General features: G+C 40.7%; 1 protein-coding gene across 2 annotated transcripts in view; it reads right to left on the minus strand.

Annotated features, from left to right (window-relative positions):
• Nucleotides 1-19,278, minus strand: part of PLCL2 (phospholipase C like 2) — a 215,686-nt gene extending 196,408 nt beyond the window's left edge. The window contains exon 1 of one of the 2 annotated variants that reach the window (XM_010377148.2): nt 18,873-19,278. In XM_010377148.2, the coding sequence (XP_010375450.1) occupies nt 18,873-19,199 (327 nt within the window). In that variant the 5' untranslated portion in view covers nt 19,200-19,278. The remainder of the gene's footprint in view (nt 1-18,872) is intronic. The other variant, XM_030933444.1, reaches the window with a different exon arrangement.
• Nucleotides 19,279-19,788: the final 510 nt, after the last annotated feature.

The raw sequence follows: 19,788 nt of genomic DNA on the forward strand, positions 1-19,788 counted from the left end.
GCTTAATTTTTTTGATAGTCTCCACATGCACATAATCAACAAAAACTACCATGTGGTTGTAATGAAGAATGCCAGTGGGCTCACCCAGGTGCAGGCTGAAGGGACCTGTCCTGCCAAAATCTGCTTAAGAATATTAGAAGAAATGCCAGCAACCTTGAGTGTGTATGATACCATGTGCCAGAAACTGCTTCAAATCTTTCCTTCTACACTCTGCCACAAAACCAACCTGACCATTTCCCACAAATAAAGCTTCACGGGGTCTCTCTAACTAGGTGTGACTTCTCCCACTTGACCATATAACACATGACTTTGCTGAACCTTTGGGGCTCTGTCCTCTCATACATCTGAGCACTCACTGCTGGACACATCAGAACTCCTACCGATTCCACACTTTCATTGGCAAGAACCCTGCTGTAAAACCAGCAACGGGGCTATTGTGCCTCATCATATTCAGCAATGAAAGTAAAATTTAAGGGCAGGAGCTCCAGTGTACTTTGCTTTCTTAGCATTTTTCCAATATAAGAGACAGATGTCTGTGACCATATGGTAGGACAGGCCTGTTTCAGTGCCTATCGAAGAGGAACTAAACTAGTTCCATAAGATGAAAGTCACCCCCATGACAACTTACAGACCACGCATAGTGTCATTGCATCCTACCCAATACTCATCTGCAGCAAAATACCTTAGTAACATCTTTGGCATAAAAAATAATTTTTTTCAAATAAACTTCAAAATAACAAGAAAGAAGTCAACAGGAAAAAACTGTTACTCATGGGTACCAGGATAAGAACTGATATCCCAGTCTAAAGATGATCACAGTTGAAACTGAAACCTTAAAAGAAAATAATTGCTTCACTTGAATACTCCTTTTCAAAATACTTAAAAATCGTCCCTCTCTGGCATGCAAATATGCCCGATTCCTAACTTATAACACCTTTCCTATGAGAAACAAATGCTTCTGAGCCAGATCCCAATTACATTTGCTTTGTATTTCAAATTAACCAGTGCATGGCAAATGATGGTAAGAGAGACTCAAAGATTAATGAAGGTTGAGGGTAGAGGCAGGCTAACCCCTACATACTTGTATGATTCCTTCCAAAGCATGCATGCACACACACACACACACACACACACACACACACACACACACAGCCTTCTTTTTTCTTTTTTCTTTTTGAGATGGAGTCTAGCTCTGTGTTCCAGACTGGAGTGCAGTGGCATGATCTCAGCTCACTATAACCTCTGCCTCCCGAGTTCAAGCGATTCTCCTGCCTCAGCCTCCTGAGTAGCTGGGATTATAGGCATGCATCACCATGCCCAGCTAACTTTTGTATTTTTAATAGAGACAGGGTTTCACCATGTTGGCCAGGCTGGTCTCAAACCCCTGACCTTCAGTGATCCACCCACCTTGGCATCCCAAAGTGCTGGAATTACAGGCGTGAGCCACCGTGCCTGGCCCCAAAGCATTTTAGAGAGAAAGTTACACTTAAGAGTTAAATCACTTTAATTCAGTTCAGCCCATGTTCTTGCTATAGAAATCGTGCACTTGTTTAATTTTAATAGCAGCATGTATCAGAACTGATCATTTCTCTTAGAAAAAGGTAAATACATAGAAATCATGCAACTGTTTAATAGCAGCCCCTATCAGAACTGATCATTTCTCTTCAAAAAGGTAAATGCACTTCTCCTATGAAAGAAGAGCTTGCTGTAATTTCTTAACCTTGCTAATTCCTTAAAAAAAATACTCTCTCTTTCATCCAGTCCGATTCAATGGCCACAAAGAAAGGAGAATGGATGGTGGTGTCATTTGCCAAACTAAATAACTTCAGAAAAGGACCAGACAGGAGGAGAGGGCAGGATAAGACAGGGAAGGTTGGATGTGAATATATTGTAGTGAGATGGCTGGGTGCATGCTAGAGGGGATGCTGGGCAGACAGCAGTGTCTGGGCTCAGAGGGCAAATCTGAGCTGGAAACATCAATGTGAGAGTCACCAGTGAATCCATGGGTAACTGCAGCTATGGCTATGGAAGAGCTATCCAGAATAAGGCAAGGCATGAGAGAAGGAGGCCTATTCACTGTGTGGCACGGAGAGCCCTGATGACCTTCACAAGCAGGGCAGAGTGGAGGGGTGAATGGAAGGAAAGCAAATGAAGAAGGAGATCACAGATACTACTCTTCAGATACAGCTGAAAATAGGGAGAAGAGAGTTTAGGAGGTAGCTGAACAGAGAGCTCAGGAGGGTGGAGGGAGGCTACCGCTACCTTTCTTGTTTTTTAGAACCTGAGAATGCTTACAGGCTGATGGGGGAAACACAGCACAGACAGAGAAGTTAAAGACTCAGGAGGGAGACGATGCGATCCACTGTGCAGGGACAACTGGGAGGAGAGGCAGCTCCCTGCCTGTTAATTAACAGAGGAAGACCAGTGTACAGGTCTCAAGACAAAGGCTAAAGGGCTTCTCTAAGACACAAGTGGTAAGACTATATACTAAGGACGGTAAGGGATTGGTGACAGGTTGGACATACATAGATGCCCTTGCCAACAGTTGCCCATTTGTGTGGATACTGCCCAAGTCGAGGATGCAGACTTGGACTATGGAGTGGAGTCTTGCTCTCTGCAAAGTTCCCTGCACAGAGGAGGACAGCCTGGGACCTTGACCTCATCAGCACCAGCTCCCCACTGGGTCACATGGCCCCAGTATGTGGCCCCGACATTCTGAAGAGTCTTCAGTATCCCAGGAGCAGCCCCTTCCATGTAACTCTTGAAAGCAACAGGTGGCTTCCAGAATGGCCAGGGGAGATACTGTTGCTTTACTGGAACAAACAGGTCTGACTTGCCAAATAAATTTAGTGCATAAATATAATTTTTTGAAACTTCAAGGACAAACAGATGCTCTGCCTTATCAAAATAAGCAGTGGAGCAGTTAATTTTTCTAAGTAACAGTGGGCCAGCAACACATGATCAAGGCGTTAAACTTCAGCTCCTTTCATAGAAGAAAAACAACTCTTTGGTTTCTCAACTAGCAAACAATTTACCACCTCAAACAGTGCCACCCCAAGATTATCTTTTGATGATACTGAGTTTCTATTTTTGAAGTGACAGAGAAATGAATTGCCACCTTCCCAATTTACACATATAAAATTTGAGAAGGTACCCAAGTGGCATGGAGAGTAACCAGGAGATCTGAGTTCAAAGCCCAACCTTGCCAAAGTCTAGTGTGACCACGTGTATTTTATATGGGCCTCAACTTTTTCACCTGTAAAATAGAGGCCACTAATGATGTCCACTGAACAGGAGCATTGTGAGAGCCCACTGAGTTGATGTTAAAAGTGGCCTGTAGGGATAAAAGAGCTATACAAATATGAGCTGTTATTAGCATACAAATGAACTTTCCCAGACTTTTTTGGTTATGAAGTTTTTTGCATTTTTATAACATCTTGCTTCAGGTGCTTTAAAAACCTTTTAAAACATTAGGATAATAATCCTAATGAAATGAGCAAATCAACATATAGCTTTATTTCAATATACTGTAGAAAGAATACAGTGAGATAGAGTTTAACTGATTTTCTTAAAAATCAAAATACATGCTAGATGTAAAGTTTATATATTCTTTCATCTGAATTTGATATGCTCTATGAAGAAAACAAAGATAATGTGTAATTTTATCAGTTAAAATTTTTATTGTCTTTTTAAGTCTAGTGACAGTAATAAACATACGAAATAACTGTTTAAATTAATCTTATTGCCCTAACTCCTTGAATTCTTCTCTAAATTTTTACCTCTGTCAAGAAGAAAAAATGAAGGCTATTTTCTTTAGTATCACAGTCGCTGCTACCTCAGTAACAGAATCCTTCAAGACTCTGAGGTTAAGATCTCAACAGTTTTATTCTGGTAGCAACTAAAACAATCATGACCAACCCACCCAAGTTCAGAGTGCTGAAAACTAATATAAATGATGGACTGGGCCTGCAGTTACATGTTTCCATTTAAAAGGGTAATTAAACCAAAGCCAGAGTGAACCAAAATAAAAATAAAAAACTAAAACATGATATTTAAAAAAGCAAAGCAGGGAACATTGAAAACAACATTTCAAATAAGAGATGGGAAAAAGTAAACGTGCCTTCTAAAATAGGATAGAGTTTCTTGTTAGGGTGTTTTGACGGGGGGATATTTTAATGGATTTATAAGTGAATTTTCAGGAACAGCACAGATCTTTCTCACACAAAGATCAAATCAATAGTAAAATAGCAAAAACTGATTCATTCAGAGCAAGAGTTCTTCCCAAGATCCATACAGGTTTTACTTACCATGTCAGTCATGCAAAAAGTACTTGCCCTGGTCCCAAAAAGACATACAAGAAATCAGGCAGACAAGATTTCATACACTTTTTACAGAAAAAAGAGGAGAAATCACAGTCTTCTTGACACATTTAACACTTCAACCAAGCAGAGGTGCAGACCCGAATCAGAACTCATGACTCTCATCTAGCAGCTCTTGGTCTCCATAGGCCAGCTCTCCAACTAGTGTCCAGGTCTCTCGTGTGACCTTCTGCACAAAAATTCAGGGAATTCAGCCTCTGTACCTACTTGATACTCTGTTGTTGCTGTTTTCAAACATGACCCCAATGGTCTGCTCTGTTTAGAAACAGCAGAAAAGCCCAAGGCTGGACTAACAGTCCTCTCTATATAGGAAAGCAGTCCTCTTGTGAAGGTAGATGCTCAACTGTTCCTCTCCCTGTTGAGATGCTCCATCCATATACAGGCTAACCTGTTCGCTGGTGGTGTTTCCACAGTGGCCACAGCTCCATGACATGCCTTGAGGCCAAGCTTCAACTCACCACTAAAGTGAGCTAGCCTCTGAAATCATGGTGCCAAGGGCATCCCCTCGACAGTGACAGATACATAGCCCTCTGCAGCTTAATGTACCTTTCACTTTTTCCTCCGTTCTTCACTCTACCACCTTTAAAGCACAACCTCCTGACAAGCACGCCCCAGCACAGCACTAGCGGTTACTGCCAAGTGGCCTGCCAAGGTATGGGTCTCCGCAACCCCCTCCCCCTCCACCCTCCAACCACTGCCACAGCTGGTTGGGGCCTCTGGCCCCAAGCAATCTCCTCATGTTATCTAGACAATTGTATCATTTTCCATGTGTGACCTGGTGTGGAAAGGTTTTAAGTGTCATTTTGGAACATAATAGATCCTGTGGCCCCTGTTGTTCCCAGGAATGATGGCCCTGAGAGTTGCCAAACTATATCTGGGGACAGGAGCTTTATCAAGCCCTGTTATTTTGGTGATATCTTCTAAACTATCCTCCACCTTGTCTTACTTTACTGTCTGGCAAGCAGTAATGATGAGGACAGGTCAGGGCCACTGCCACAGAGGCCACACGTCTCACCAACTTCCCAGTAAGGAGCCCAGCAGAATGCTCGCTAGGTGGCTATGTGCCTGTTTCTCTTGCACTGTTTCACTCTCTTGCTTCCAGACCCCTCTGGGTAGCATTCATACCCGGCAGCTATTCTTTAGGACAAAAGGGCTATTTAACTATTTTAAAATCTTTTTCAACCATACTTTTTTTCCTAACAATGAAGATGGGTAAGAAGATCTGGCTAATTATGCTGTAGGAAAGGAAACTTCTCTGATTCTTCACTTGGTAAATATTACTGAATACTGAATATTCCAAAAAAAAAAAAAAAGGGCCGGGTGTGGTGGCTCAAGCCTGTAAGCCCAGCACTTTGGGAGGCCGAGACGGGTGGATCACGAGGTCAGGAGATCAAGACCATCCTGGCTAACATGGTGAAACCCCGTCTCTACTAAAAAATACAAAAAACTAGCCGGGCGAGGTGGCGGGCGCCTGTAGTCCCAGCTACTCAGGAGGCTGAGGCAGGAAAATGGTGTAAACCCGGGAGGTGGAGCTTGCAGTGAGCTGAGATCCGGCCACTGCACTCCAGCCTGGGTGACAGAGCAAGACTCCGTCTCAAAAAAATAAAATAAAATAAAAAATAAAAAAAGGTTGTAGATTTTCTCTCCCCAAAGAATGTTAAAGTTCATTTCTACTATGCCTCCCATTTAGAATATGTAAATAAAACTGCCTGTCAAAGGTATATATGTTAACAACTGGGTCACAATCAAGAGCGGGACAGCTTCAGAAAACTTCGCTGCTGCCAAACTGTTGGTGCCTCTCTAGCCTCTAAACAGGAGTCTCCAAGGACTTGGCCTTCCCCGCAAGTCACTACTCTTCCTTGGTGCCTACTCAAGACAAGTGAGGGGCACAAGCTTCTTGGCTAGAAGACTCATCCTTGTCAATGTGGAAGAGAAAAAAAACCGACCTAAAAAAATAAATGGGAATGATAACCTCTAATAACTTGTGCAGTCCAGTTGAGGAGAAAATGAGCACACATTGTATAACTAAGGTTACAAACAAGTAATGACTGAAATCTTCATGTTACTGCTTTGCAGCCAATAAAATGTGTTTTATAGATGCTTCAGGAGTTCAGTGTTCATTCCTCCTTACCGCAAAGGTCGGCATGGCAAGAGGAAAATGCTCTAGCATTCAGAAAGTACACGTTCACGCAAAGGTCATGACGTGCCAACCCAGGCTGTCAGCCCACCCTCAGGAGGGGCACTGGAGCATCACCAGACTGGTTCACATCCTCCCCGCATAAATCACCCTTACAAACAGATACTTGTCTGGCAAGTGCCGATTTATAATCTTCTGTGAGTAAACAGCGTTTTTACTACACTCTTTTAGCAAAGTGAAACATCCAATCACCTCTCTCTAGAAATAGTGCTCGTGCCTCTGTCAACCTATTCTTTCTAAAGACAATCTCTCCTGGGGAAGCTCCTCCTACATGCTGCAGAATGACATGGGTACACCGATATATTTTCTCTTGTGAGGGATGGACAAGAGCCCAGGGACTCACCAGGAACTACAGGCACTAGGAGCTGCACAGTGATGATTAATCCAGGGGGATTAAGGCTCCAAATAACCAACCCAGGGCTTTTTTTTTTTTTTTTTTTTTTTTTTTTTTGGAATTTTAACATAATTTTTACCTTTACCTAGATCAAAAATACATTCATATGACACACAGGGCAGATTGTTATTTTCACATATAAAATCTATTTCTCCAAATTTGACTAAGGAATTGTTCCCCTTCATTGACATTTTATATCCCCTCCAAAAAAGGGCAGCTCAACTCCCTTAAAGAAAAACTCCACTGAGGCAAGTTAAGGTTTAATCCTGCCCCCTACACCCCAGGATTCCGGGAGCTGCTTGTTCTCTCATATCTAAGAGAGCTACACAGGGAAGTCGAGAACTCAACGGATAAGAAAGGTTTCACAGTTGTTGTTAACCCTGGCTATACTTTAAAATCTCCCAGGGCACTTTAGGAAACCCCCAGAGGTTCTGATTCAATTGCAGCCAGGTGGGGTCTTCACATTACTATGTTTTAGAATCCAGGTAATTCCAGTGTCTTGACCCATCTGAAGATTTATTATTTTCCCTTCCTCCTTTCCTACCCAAAAGAATATTTAGATTGGAAAGCATAAGTGTTCAGTAAAGCTAAAACTCTCTGTTGACCAACAACCTGAGATCCTAGGTATGCTATTACTTAGTGGTGATCAAACAACTCTCCATTTTGTCCATATATCTGGATAACTGGTTTTGGTCTGTTAACTGCTTTTGAGACCAAAAAGCTCTATCTAGAAAATTGTTATGTGAAGAGCAGGTGCTCCACAAATGAGTGGTTCTCAAAGTTTTATTATGAGCAGCACATTTTCAAATATTAAAACTTTCGAATGCACCTGAAGCTCAAAACTACACTAAACAAATCATAAAAACTCCAAGCAATCACACCTGCAGTATAAGACGACTGCAGTGACCAACACACTCTTCACTACTGTGCCAACTTTCCACCCAGGCCCAGCTACTTTGGTGATTTCAATATATTCCAAGGAAGATCCAGTCCTCAGGTTCTTCCAGCAAGTTGCCCCTCTCTCCACCCACCCCCTCTCCAGGCCATCAACCAGCGCAGGGCTTTAGCAGGTCTCACCATGTACAAGTGTCTACAGCAGCAGAAACGTTTCACATGCTGATCCACAGACAGCAGAAAACTGTAAAAGGCACGGCCCTAAATAGTGCAGGAGGAGGAAGTAACCAATTGGTATCTGAGTTTGATTAATGCTCACAATTTAATTGTTTGAATAAACTTAATTTGTTGCAGTATGACAGACTTCCAGAAAAAAATCCTAAGTGTAAAACTTAATGGATTTTTCCAAAGTGAACCTACATTTGGAATCACCAACCAGATGCAGAAACCAGACATCACCGGTACCCAGTAGGTCCCTTGCTTCCCCATTAATTATTATTCCCAAGTGTAACCACTATTATAACTTCTACCACTCCAAATTAGTTCAGCTGCTTTTGAACTTTATATAAGTATAATCAAAAACATATATTCTTTTGTGGCTGGTTTCTTTCCCTTAACATTATGCTTGGGAGACTCAATCAGTGCACGGGGCAGTCATCTGCTGTTTGTGTTCTTCTTTATTCCTTTTCCTCATAGGATGCCACTGTATGATACGCTATTTTATAAGATACGCATTTGAGTTGTTGCTTCCAATTTGGGACTGTTAGAATTAATGCTGCTTTAAGGACTCTTGGAAATGTCTTTCAATATACATATGGAGTAACTTCTGTTAGGTATATACCTAGCCAGAAAGACAGTGTGGTAAGTACATAAGGACTTTATGTGTATATAACAAAATAGACTCCAAAAACAGACCCACACATAAATGGCCACTTTATCTAGGACCAAGGACCAATGCAGTGCAGTGGGAAAGAGATTCTATTTTCAAATAAATGGTACTGAATTAATTGGGTATTTATATGGAAAGAAAATCTTTAACCCTACCTCATACCACACACACAAAATAAAATCCAGATCTAAACATGAAAAATAGAACAATAAGACTCTAGTGGTTAAATAAATGACTATCTTCATAGAATTAGGCTAAGTAAACATTTCTGAAAAAGGACACAAAAACAATAACCATAAAGAAAAATATCGATAAACTGAACTTCTCTGAAATTAAGAATTGTTATTCATTAAAATATACCCTTTAAGACAGTGAAAAGGCAACTCACATACTAGGAGAAGGCATTTTCAACATATCTATACATGTTGAAAATGTCTTTTGCGATATATATATCACAAAACATATATATCATCTGAATAATTATATAAGCATTTAATATAAGTTATTAGCATGGATAGAAATAAAAATTTAAGCAATATGCTTTATTTTCTTCAATAATAAACATTAAACCATATAAACAACTTGAATATACATATATCACAAAACACACACTCAGAAAATGTAAATTAAGTCCTACCCACCATTTTTTTTTTTTTAATAACAACAATCTGACTTTTTAAATGGGCAAAAGACTTGGAACAGGCATTTTCATAAAAAAGAATATCCAAATGGCCAAGAAACATATAAAAAGGTACTCAACATCATTAGCCATGAGAGAAATTCAGCCAAAAAGCCACAGTAAAGTACCATTACATAACCATCACAATAGTTACAATCAAAAAGCAAAAAGACAAAGAAACACTGATAATACCAAATATGTGCATTCAGAGCACCTAGCATTCATATAACCTGATAGGTGTGTAAATTGGCTGGACCAGTTAGGAAAATCACTTAATAGTATCTACTAAAGCTGAATATACACATGTCCTATGATACAATAATTCTACCGCTAATAATATTTTTAATGTATAGAAAATTATTTCTGGAAATATACATAAACCAGGGAAAGCTTTGAAAGAGCATACAGATCTCTTTCAACAAATCATCAAATACTCCACAGATGAAGACATTCTCAAAACCAGTATTTCAACAGGAATTCTATAGGCTTCAATATGAAAACATCTGAATAACCATATTGGCATTTAATATAATATATTAGCATGGATTGACAGAAATAAAAATCTAAGCAATATCCTTTATTTTCTTCAATAATAAACATTAAACCATATAAATGACTTGAAAAAATACATTTACTATGCCTACAGAATATCAGAGTTTAGAATAAAAAATAAAAGGCAGCAAGAAACCATATGGAGAGAGTCACATGGCTTGTAATTCTGATGGTAGCTGCAAATGAGGTCACTTAACCCTCTATGACCACACTAATTGGTCAAAAGCAACAGAGCCTTCATCAGCAATGCTCATAGGAAACAGCCTACCCACTCCTGGGCATTTTCAATTTAAAGAGCATACGCCTGCTACCCATCAGTCCATCAGTCTCTGAGAGAGACACAGGATTTGTGTCAACCTACCACTACATTATTTGGTTTGCTCTTAATCTGTACTATTTATAAACAGTCTTCAGGGTATATGCATACACAAGTATAGCATGTGTACACATGCAGCTATCTATAGCAAAAAACAAATTCACAAAAAATAGCTGTCTATTTTTTTTTGTCTAGAAGACCACATCTTGTTCTATTAATACTCACATACTGCAGTATTACATAACAAATTTTTCCAATTCTGTTATGCTGATATGCAAATAAATGAATTCAACCATAGCCAGGAGCTAAATGTACTAATCAGTATGGCCTTGTGTATCTCTAACTACAAAAGAATTTTACATGATCTCTTTCCGCTGTGAAAATCTCATGAATCTCCATTATTAATCACTTTAAAACCCAGCTGCTTGGTTTCTGGGATGTTAATATCTGCAATATCCAAATCAGTACATTTAGCACACTCCAAAAATATACTGAGTATTGACTACACAGTAATATGTTGTATCACTGTATTCTAAAATTCTATAATTAGTTGACAATTCCAAAACAATAATTGGAATAGATACTATAAGAAGCCCACCTAAAAAACAAACTGTTCCTAATTGTTACCTGCATTACCTTCCAGGACCCTAAAATGCATAGAACTATAAATCAACTTTTTGTTAAAAAAGAAACAAAAATGGAAACTGACCCTCCTAAAAGAATTTCTAATCCATCAAAGGAGAGTAGAGAGGAAAAGGACAAGGTCTTGGTTTGTGGATCCGACAGAAACTTGAGGTATGATGGACAGGACTATGGCTATGGCTTCATGTTGGTTAGGTACACACTGGTTTCATCGCAAGATTCGGCCACAAAAAGCCAAACTTTTCTCATTAAATATTAGTTGTCTATTTTAGTACTGGTAGAAACTGCTAAGATCAAGAAGTCAAAATGGCTTGGGCAAGTAGAAGAAAGAAAAAATCAAAGTAATCCAGAGGATGGAGTGGGAGAGGGTGATGGAGCAGTTCAAAACATGGACAGTCAAACCTGGTCTGCAGCTGGCTTTGCCTCTAACCTTGCTTGGAAATTCCCAAACCTTGTAGAATGGGTTTCCTTGTCTGTAAGGAGAATGATAATGTCTCCTTGCAGGTTCTGGTGAGACTTGCATGAGATAATGCATACAAAGCATCTCCTAGCATCTCTTCTTCACCCAATCCTTGCACTGCAACAAAGGGCAGAATTTCTACCATTACATGACAAAACATACTGAGGGATTAGAGATCACACTCCTACAACTCTATCAGTACTCCAGATTCCTTATGTATTTTCTTTCTAATTATTAATTTCATAGCACTTCCAATGAATACCATGTGACTAGCCAATATTAATGACAATTAAGTTTAAGTAATTTAGTTCCTCAAAAATAAACAAAAACTGAGCAAAAACTACAGGTATCACTTAAAGAAACCAAATACCAGAAAAGAGATTAAATCCCTTAGCAGACAATAATGCTCTCTTGCCATCCTTTGTAAACTCTGACAGCAGAATATAAATCAAAAGAAAATTTCAAAGGCCTATTCTTGTTTCAGGGCACAAAAGGGAGAGATCATTTATATTAACATCTTACAGAACAGTTACAGAATCAACTAAATTCCTAGATTCAACTTTAAATGAAGGTATTTCCTTTGTTTTCAAAATTATGTACATGAATACACTTCTCCTTTGAAGCACACATCCCACTGACTTTTATATTCTAATCAAAACCAGTTGGAGTTAAGTCTAAGTAACATCTTCGTCCAACTCCTAAGACTCATTCTTGTCCCTTATTTATCCATTCACACATTTATTCAACAAATATATACTTAAACACATACTTTTCACAAGACATTAAACTAGGTGTTTTCATAAATTCAGGATGAATAAGATGTAGTTGCCTAAGAGGCAGAAGGACTGTACCTCTGAGATACAGGGAGAGTGGTGGCTAGAAGGCAGAGAAATAATTCATTCTAACTGGGAAGTGGTTAACTGAGGAAAACCTTAAAGATGACTAACAGAGAAGGAAACCTGAGGAAAGAGAGGCGTCACCATAAAGGCTAAGTTTAGGCACAGAGGGGAACCTCATGGCGCTCCAGCATAGGTTGTAAGGCAGTTTGTGAAAAGATTACAAGTATGACCATATTATTTATCGCCCAAGATGAGATGTCTTTGAGAATTAAAGGAGGCACTATTAATAATCTTGTCACAGCAAAAGATGTAAATCTGGATTGTCCTGGGCAAAGCAAGACAGTTGGTGCTTGGCACAATGAAACTGTATGTTCAATACCCTCTGATTTCATCGTTGGGGCTATTTACATGTGTGCGCAGCTGTACTGAGGTATCAGATTTAGAAAGGCACCAAAACAATTCTTGAGAGCATCTATGGAACATGTCTGAGAAATTTCCCTAGGCACATTCTGCATATTTCAAAAGACAAAACTTCCAAAACAAGCATGGCCATGTTAGTCTGCTCATCTCTCTAAAGGAGTCTGCTCATCTCAGGATAACTCTAAATAACAGAAACTAAAAATCAGAAAAACACACTAATGCTTATTAAGTGTCACACACTGCTCACACATCATCTTTTTTAATCTTCACAACAATACTATGAGAGGAGGTTTTATTCTACCTGTTTTAGAGATGGAGTAACTAGACATACAGACTTCAGTATCTTGCCCAAGGCCATAAAGAAAGAAATCGGGGAAGCCAGGATCTAATCCAAGCCCCTAACTACAGACTTTCTATCGTTCCCACCACTATTCTGCCTCCTGAATAATCCAGATATGCAACACATGGCCTGGGGGCAGCCCCCGACCCCAGGATGCAGTCCAGCTGAGATTACTAGCTAAAACACATTTTACCTAATTACCCCAGTAATGGGACCAAGTGCTAGTGGTAAGAGGGCCTAAAAACCTGCCCTGGTTTGCCATTCTGGAATTGGTGGGTACAAGTGTCCTGCCAGAAGTCTGGACCATTCACGTAATTGTTGCTGAAGCTCAATGCAATGAGTTATACACTTTGGGCACCCTAAAGCTACGGAATTATTCTGATACCAAGAATAGTGGCTGGCTCTAGTGGCTCTGACTTCAGTTTGAGTCACAAATGACACTCATGCTAAGCACAACCCTCTCGATTTACCATTCTTACCAGTAGAAAAAAGCTGGACAGGCAGTTTATAAACATAACAGTCGCAGATCCTGTGGACCACTGGTAAAAATATTTGAATCCCACCAATACAGAACAGAAAAGAAGTTAAACTAATCCAGAAGTCTGGTAGATAAGTAAATAACTGGCATCCAAAACTTAGTATTAAGAAGGAAGAAAGCATCTATTCTTGAACACATAAGCATAAAGTATGAAGAAAAACTATAAATGCTCACACTTCATTTATATCTGCATTTAGGCTGTAAATAATGTTGCCCTATTTTGTTGAATATTGAAGCCTGGGTAACTTAAGCATTAAAGAAGAAAGTAAGTGACATACTAGTTTAGGCTCCTTGCAGAGCACAAAGAACTATAAAAGGAAGTGAACAGATTCTGGGATGGAGCATTCTAAGAAAATAACTTAAGTGGCCGAAATCAGCAATTAACAAAACAAACAATTTCCTGTTAGTTGCCTATTTGGATTTGGTGAAAAACAATGCAAATTAAATACAACCATTTGGGGGAGGCTGGAAAATGGAGAAGGAGGAAAGCCATAGGGAGCAAGTAGATTTTAGGGTATGAAAATTAACATATTGTGCTTTTGAAAACCTAAACTGAATTGTGACAGAAGCTCTTTGAGCAGGCTAAAACAAGCAACTATGCTTTGGTCTTTCAACAGTTATCTTGTGTGGTCTAAAATGTATTAGCACAAAGTAAACTAGGGAGTTGCTGATTGGCCATTAGATGTTTCTGACCTAAATGATCCAGGCTATCTATCCAGACAAATTCACTTTGCTATCCAGCTACTGCCTGTTTAATTACTTATGATGTGCCCACAGATTTGCTGGGCATGTGGTATCTTTGTTTCCCCCCATTCAAAAAAAAAAAAATGTGTAAAGTCAAATGCATATATTATTTTTAAGATCCAATTAAAAAATGGTTACTGAGTGTTTGTTATCTGTGAAGAACTGGTAAATACAGCCCAACTTCTGTCTGCAAGGAGCCTAGTTTATTTAAACCATGGGCCAAGACACATATAAAACTTTTATTTCATTTAAATGTCTATAAAGATGTGAAAAGGCTGCTTGTTGTCCATGTTGGAGAGCTCAGTGTCAAGACATAGGTAAACATATTAGTATAAAGATAGTAAAAGTGTTTCTTCTACGCAACAAGATACCATGATAATGGCAATAATCACATTAAGAAAAATAAGGGCTGCCACCTTGGGCAAGGTCAGACTGTTGGTCCCTGTGAAGCTGCAAGCCCTGGTCAAGCAGCCACAACAGGTGACTAAACAGCTGCCTGGCTATATTATCTGCCAACTTCTTCCACCAGCAGAAACAGAGATTCTTTTCCTTCTTCCAATATCTCCTACATTTAAAGAGGACAATCAAATCTGATGTCCCAAGTCACTGATGCTGCCTTGACTACACAGAAAATTCAAACTGCCACTGCAATGTAAGGAAGCAATGGAGTACAGCCATACCCAAGCAGGATACAACAAGTAGCTCCAGCACCTGGGGCACGGGGTTAACCTCTCTGAACTCTGATTTCCTCCTGTCTCTGTGGTTAGCACAGCACCAAGTCAGAGAATTACGGTAAGCACTTTTCACATGTTTTGTATGTAGTGAGTGTTTAACAAATGTTGGCTACTGTTATTGCTTCTAAATACCAAAATAATGCAATGGCTGAATTTCCTACTGATTAAAAAAGAACCAAAGATCAATGGTTGCCATTGTCTGGGGATGAGGGCCACAAAGAGACCTGGAGGAGATTTCTGAGGTGATGTTAGTGCCCTATATCTTCATGATGGTGGTGATTATATGACTGAATGTATTGGTCAAAGTTCACAGAACTGGACACAAACCAGTGTGAATTTTACTGTATGTAAATCATACCTCATTTTTTACAGTATCAACCAAAGTATTTAACTAGTTCTGACTAAAATAAATCATCCACAGCAATAGACATTTTAACTTCATTTCTTTCTAAACTTAAACAGAAATCTAAGGCCTAAAATGCTACTTTATATTTTTAGACCAAGCTCTTGAATTCAAGGATTGAGCTATTTGCAAATAATGGATGCCATCTGAACAATTAACCAAATTAACTGTTTCAAAATAAAGCATAGATTATATTGAATAGAGTGATGAAATAAATTATGGAAAGAGAAAATGAAAGTGATGTTTTCATTTACTAGATTACTTAAGATGACAAACATAATGACTTCTTCTCTAAAATCCAGTAATGGGCCTTTGTAAATAATCTCAAAAGTCTACCGTTATTTTCAATAAGCTAAAGAAAAGTAGAAAAGTCTGGTGATGATTTCCATGATTTATTTATCATCTCAAGGTATTTGTAAAAGGTTCTATAAGGCTGCTCACTCTGAATTTTAATCAACACTGTTAACATAACCAAGGAGCTCTTTTAGTATAGATCTGTGCATCTATTTTGGCAGAAAATATGGTTTTACAACAATTTCTTACTCAACACCACATTTACAAAACAGATGCAGTACCAAATCAATTATTTTAAAGGAGGAATAAGATTTGGGTCAGCCTACAGTGTATTCCTGCATATGCCCTGCACTTTAGCAACAGTCCCCTTTCTTTGCCCACCTTATATCACATATAGGCCATTATTTCTCCCTCTGATTTAAGGATCTCCATCAAAGAGGGCTGTCAAGACTGTAATGAAGATGGAAGCTAGGAGAGAAGCACAGTTCAGAAGCCCAACATTTCAACTAATACGACCCCATATATACTGGCCTTAGTTCCCCAGGTAGCATTCACTCCCTGCTATTCCCTCCAGTCCCCAATTACCACCTTGCTTACTAATCTACTCCTGCCTCTACTCAGAGACCACCTGACTGCATTCATCCCTTATATTAAAAAAAAAAAAAAGAAGGAAACCATGGAAAGATGTCACTACCGCTTTTCCACGTGGGCTTTAGCTTTTTATTCTCTTTCTTTAAAAAAAACAAAAGTGAAAGGTAATTTCTGCCATTCACATGACAAAACTATCTGTGCAGTTTTCATTGTTTTATGAAATTTGATGTTAAAGACTTTGTTTTCTATTAGGATACTGTCCTGATGCTGGCAGTTATCTTCAGAAAATACCACAATACAGTCCAAAAATCTTGATGCTCCAAGGCACCAATTCAAGGCGAAATATACCAAGTAGTTACCTATTTAAATATAGCATCCTCTCTTTCCTATAACCCAGTCTTGATCAACTTTCAACACTACTTCCATAATTTTCAAAAGTTTAAGAAAATGCAAAGTGAAAATAGAGGCAAGAAAAAGGAGTATGTCAAGCCTTCTTTGAAGGTACAATACAATGAACAAACTATGACACTGGTAAATCCAAAAACAATTATTTTATAAATTAACAGAACTCAGAGAAAATATGTACTTTCTCCATTCATTCAATAAGCAATTTACTGAGCTGCTACTACGTTCCTGGCACTTTGTATCTAGGGGTACACTGGTGAATAAGAAGCCAAATGCCTTCTTTACAAAGAAGAAAAATGACAAAATATTTTCGAAAGTTTCAGAATTCAACATAAGTATCAATATCATTTCTAAAATCAGTGATTTTTGAACAATTAATCATTTCCCCCATGTGCTTCTAGAGCCTTCAATGAAGAAATGATTATCTACTGACAAGTTCCCAATTCCATATATCAGAAATACTAACAAATCATCCTTCTTGCTTATCGCCCATTAATGTAAAATTAAAACAAACGTTTTTGTAATTCAGTAAGTTACACTATGAATCTCACTAACAAAGTTTGATTTTTTTTTAATGCAAAAAGTTCTCAAAACAATTAAAAGAAAGGGGTTAAAATTAGGTAGGCTGGTATCTTCTCTGGAATTTTCACCTCAAATTTTACTAACACCAAAATGCAAAATCACCACAAATATTTTATGACAAATAAAAACAGAAATGTCACATAACTCTGTCAATAGGATTAACATGCACAGTTGAAAGCAACTTCCATGGAAACATAAGCCACAGAGTAAAAGAAAACGTAAGTCACTAAAAGCTATGTATGCAGCAAAAAAACACTTTACTTTCCTTAGTTTATCTCTAAGTGTGTGCTGCAGGTAGTTAATACACTTGATCTCCAAGCCCTTCAAATTGTGTCCTTGCCCAGACATAAACTGTGCAAACAGATGACAAAGCGAAATGCAGTTTCACAACTGCCTCTTACATAGAGCAGCAAGATGGTATATTTCACTAGATGACTGCATAAGTTGATAACACCATCAGACATTTTCACAGTACTTGGACGATTTCTCTAGGTCCAATAAAATTTCAGATACTACCACCGCCAGCTCTCTTCACTGTGGCACGTTCTGCCCTCTCTCCCACCAGTTATCAGCCACAGGAAGGGTGGGTGCAGCCTGTCAATTTGCTTTGCTGCTCCCTGTCCTGATAACTCGTTGATTTTCAGAAAGCAATGTTTTCATTTGCTCCAAACTTGAGAATGAGTTGGCCTTGCCTAAGGCTCTGCTCTTCTTAGCTCATCAACTTTTTGTTTTTTTTGCACTTCACGTCACAAGAAATATTTTTACATAGCGGACCAAAATGTAACATTAGAATGAAACCAACACAAACTCGGGAGTTCCTAATATTACTTCTTGAGTTTAACATGCTCAAAACAATCGCTGGCTTTCTTCCGCTAACACTGTGCAAGCAAAACCAAGCAAACTGCCCAAAAGAACTTCCACAGAACTTGAGGCCTGCCTACTGCAGCAAGGAAAAAGATTAAATCATGTGGAACTGTAATCTCTCAGAGCTTTCGAGCCTAAGAAAGCGGAAATCTGCATTTATGTTCAGAAGTCGTCTATTTTTCTTTGTGACAGTGACCGGAGATTGGGAGATTTTGCACCCTCGAAGTGTAAACATTTGTAAGAGGCAACTAACTATATACAGATCAGAAGAAACCTATTAAATAATCTCTGTTCACCTTCTGTTCGCCGCCTGGGATTTTTAAGAAAATATTCTCACATTTCACATAATCCCTATCTGTGTTTAAGATACCATAGAAATCTTACAGGGAGTCTGTTAACCAGACTAGGCTACACCTAAGAGTATGCCCTACCCAGGCAGGTACAAGGCCCTAATGCCAGACCAATCCTGGAAGAAGTGACAGCCCCAAGTTCAATTGAGGATGTCTGAGCACAGCTCCCCCTGCACATTAGGGATCACCTCTCCATTCTTTCCACATACCATTTGCATCCAATCCCTGCTCAATCACCCCAAGCACCCATGCTCCAGTGGTTCCTGTTAGCAGTGGGCTTCCTCCTTCCACCACCACTCCCCCAGAGGGGAAAACAGACCCCAAGGACGGCTGACGGTGGGCGATGAGCGCCCTTCTCCCACCTACCTTGATGATGCTGCTCCGGCGGGGCAGGCCGCCCGGCTTGCTCTCCCGGGGGACGGGACAGACAACCGCGCTGGGGGTCGGGGCGAGCGCAACGCCGCGGGGTCCCCTGGCAGGGCTGGCCCGGGCTTCGTCGCCGGACACGCCGAGGCTGCAGTCTCCGTTGGAAACCCCGCCGCTGTCATAGCGCGCCCGCCCGTGGCCGAGGCGACCTCCCCCGCCACCGCCTTCCCCTACTCCGGCTTTCAGGGCGCCCTTGGCGCCGAGGGCCGGGCCCGGGGAGGTGGGCAGGGCCCCGCCGGCGGCGCCCCCCCGGCCGCACTCCGCCATGGGCGCCCCGCGACCCGCCTGCACAAAGCCGCGTCCTCGCGTCCCCGCGTCCCCGCCGCCGCCTCGGGCCGCCGCGCGCGGCCCCTCCTCCTCTCCTCCTCCCGCCGCCGCCGCCTCGGCCGCTTCTTCCGCTTTTTTTTTTTTTTTTTTTAATTTAGATGTGATGTTTGTTTCGAGCTCTCGCCTTGCGCACGGTTAAAGTCGCGGCGGCAGAATTATCGGAATATTCCTGCAGGCGAGAGAAGAGAGAGACGAGTCAGCTCGGGCGCCGGCGGAGCCCCGGCTCCCCGCACCTGGGGAAGGAAAACACGCCCCAACACACGCGCCTCTGCGGGCGCCAAAAATAACCCGCGCGGGCCGGGCGCCCACCCCGGGGCAACCCGCGCCCACCTCAGGGGCCCCAGGCACCCAGCTCGAAGAAACGGGGCGCCCACGTCAGGGGCTCGGGGCGCGCTCCCCCGGGGCTCAGAGCAACTGGGGGCTGAGCACCCGCCACGCAGGAAAAGGCGCCCACCTCCGGCGAAGGACGAGGGGAAGTAGCTGCCGCCCCGACGCTCTCTGGACACGCGGAGGCGGCTCCCGAGGGTCT

This window comes from Rhinopithecus roxellana, chromosome 1, assembly GCF_007565055.1.
Source record: "Rhinopithecus roxellana isolate Shanxi Qingling chromosome 1, ASM756505v1, whole genome shotgun sequence".
NCBI lineage: Eukaryota > Metazoa > Chordata > Mammalia > Primates > Cercopithecidae > Rhinopithecus > Rhinopithecus roxellana.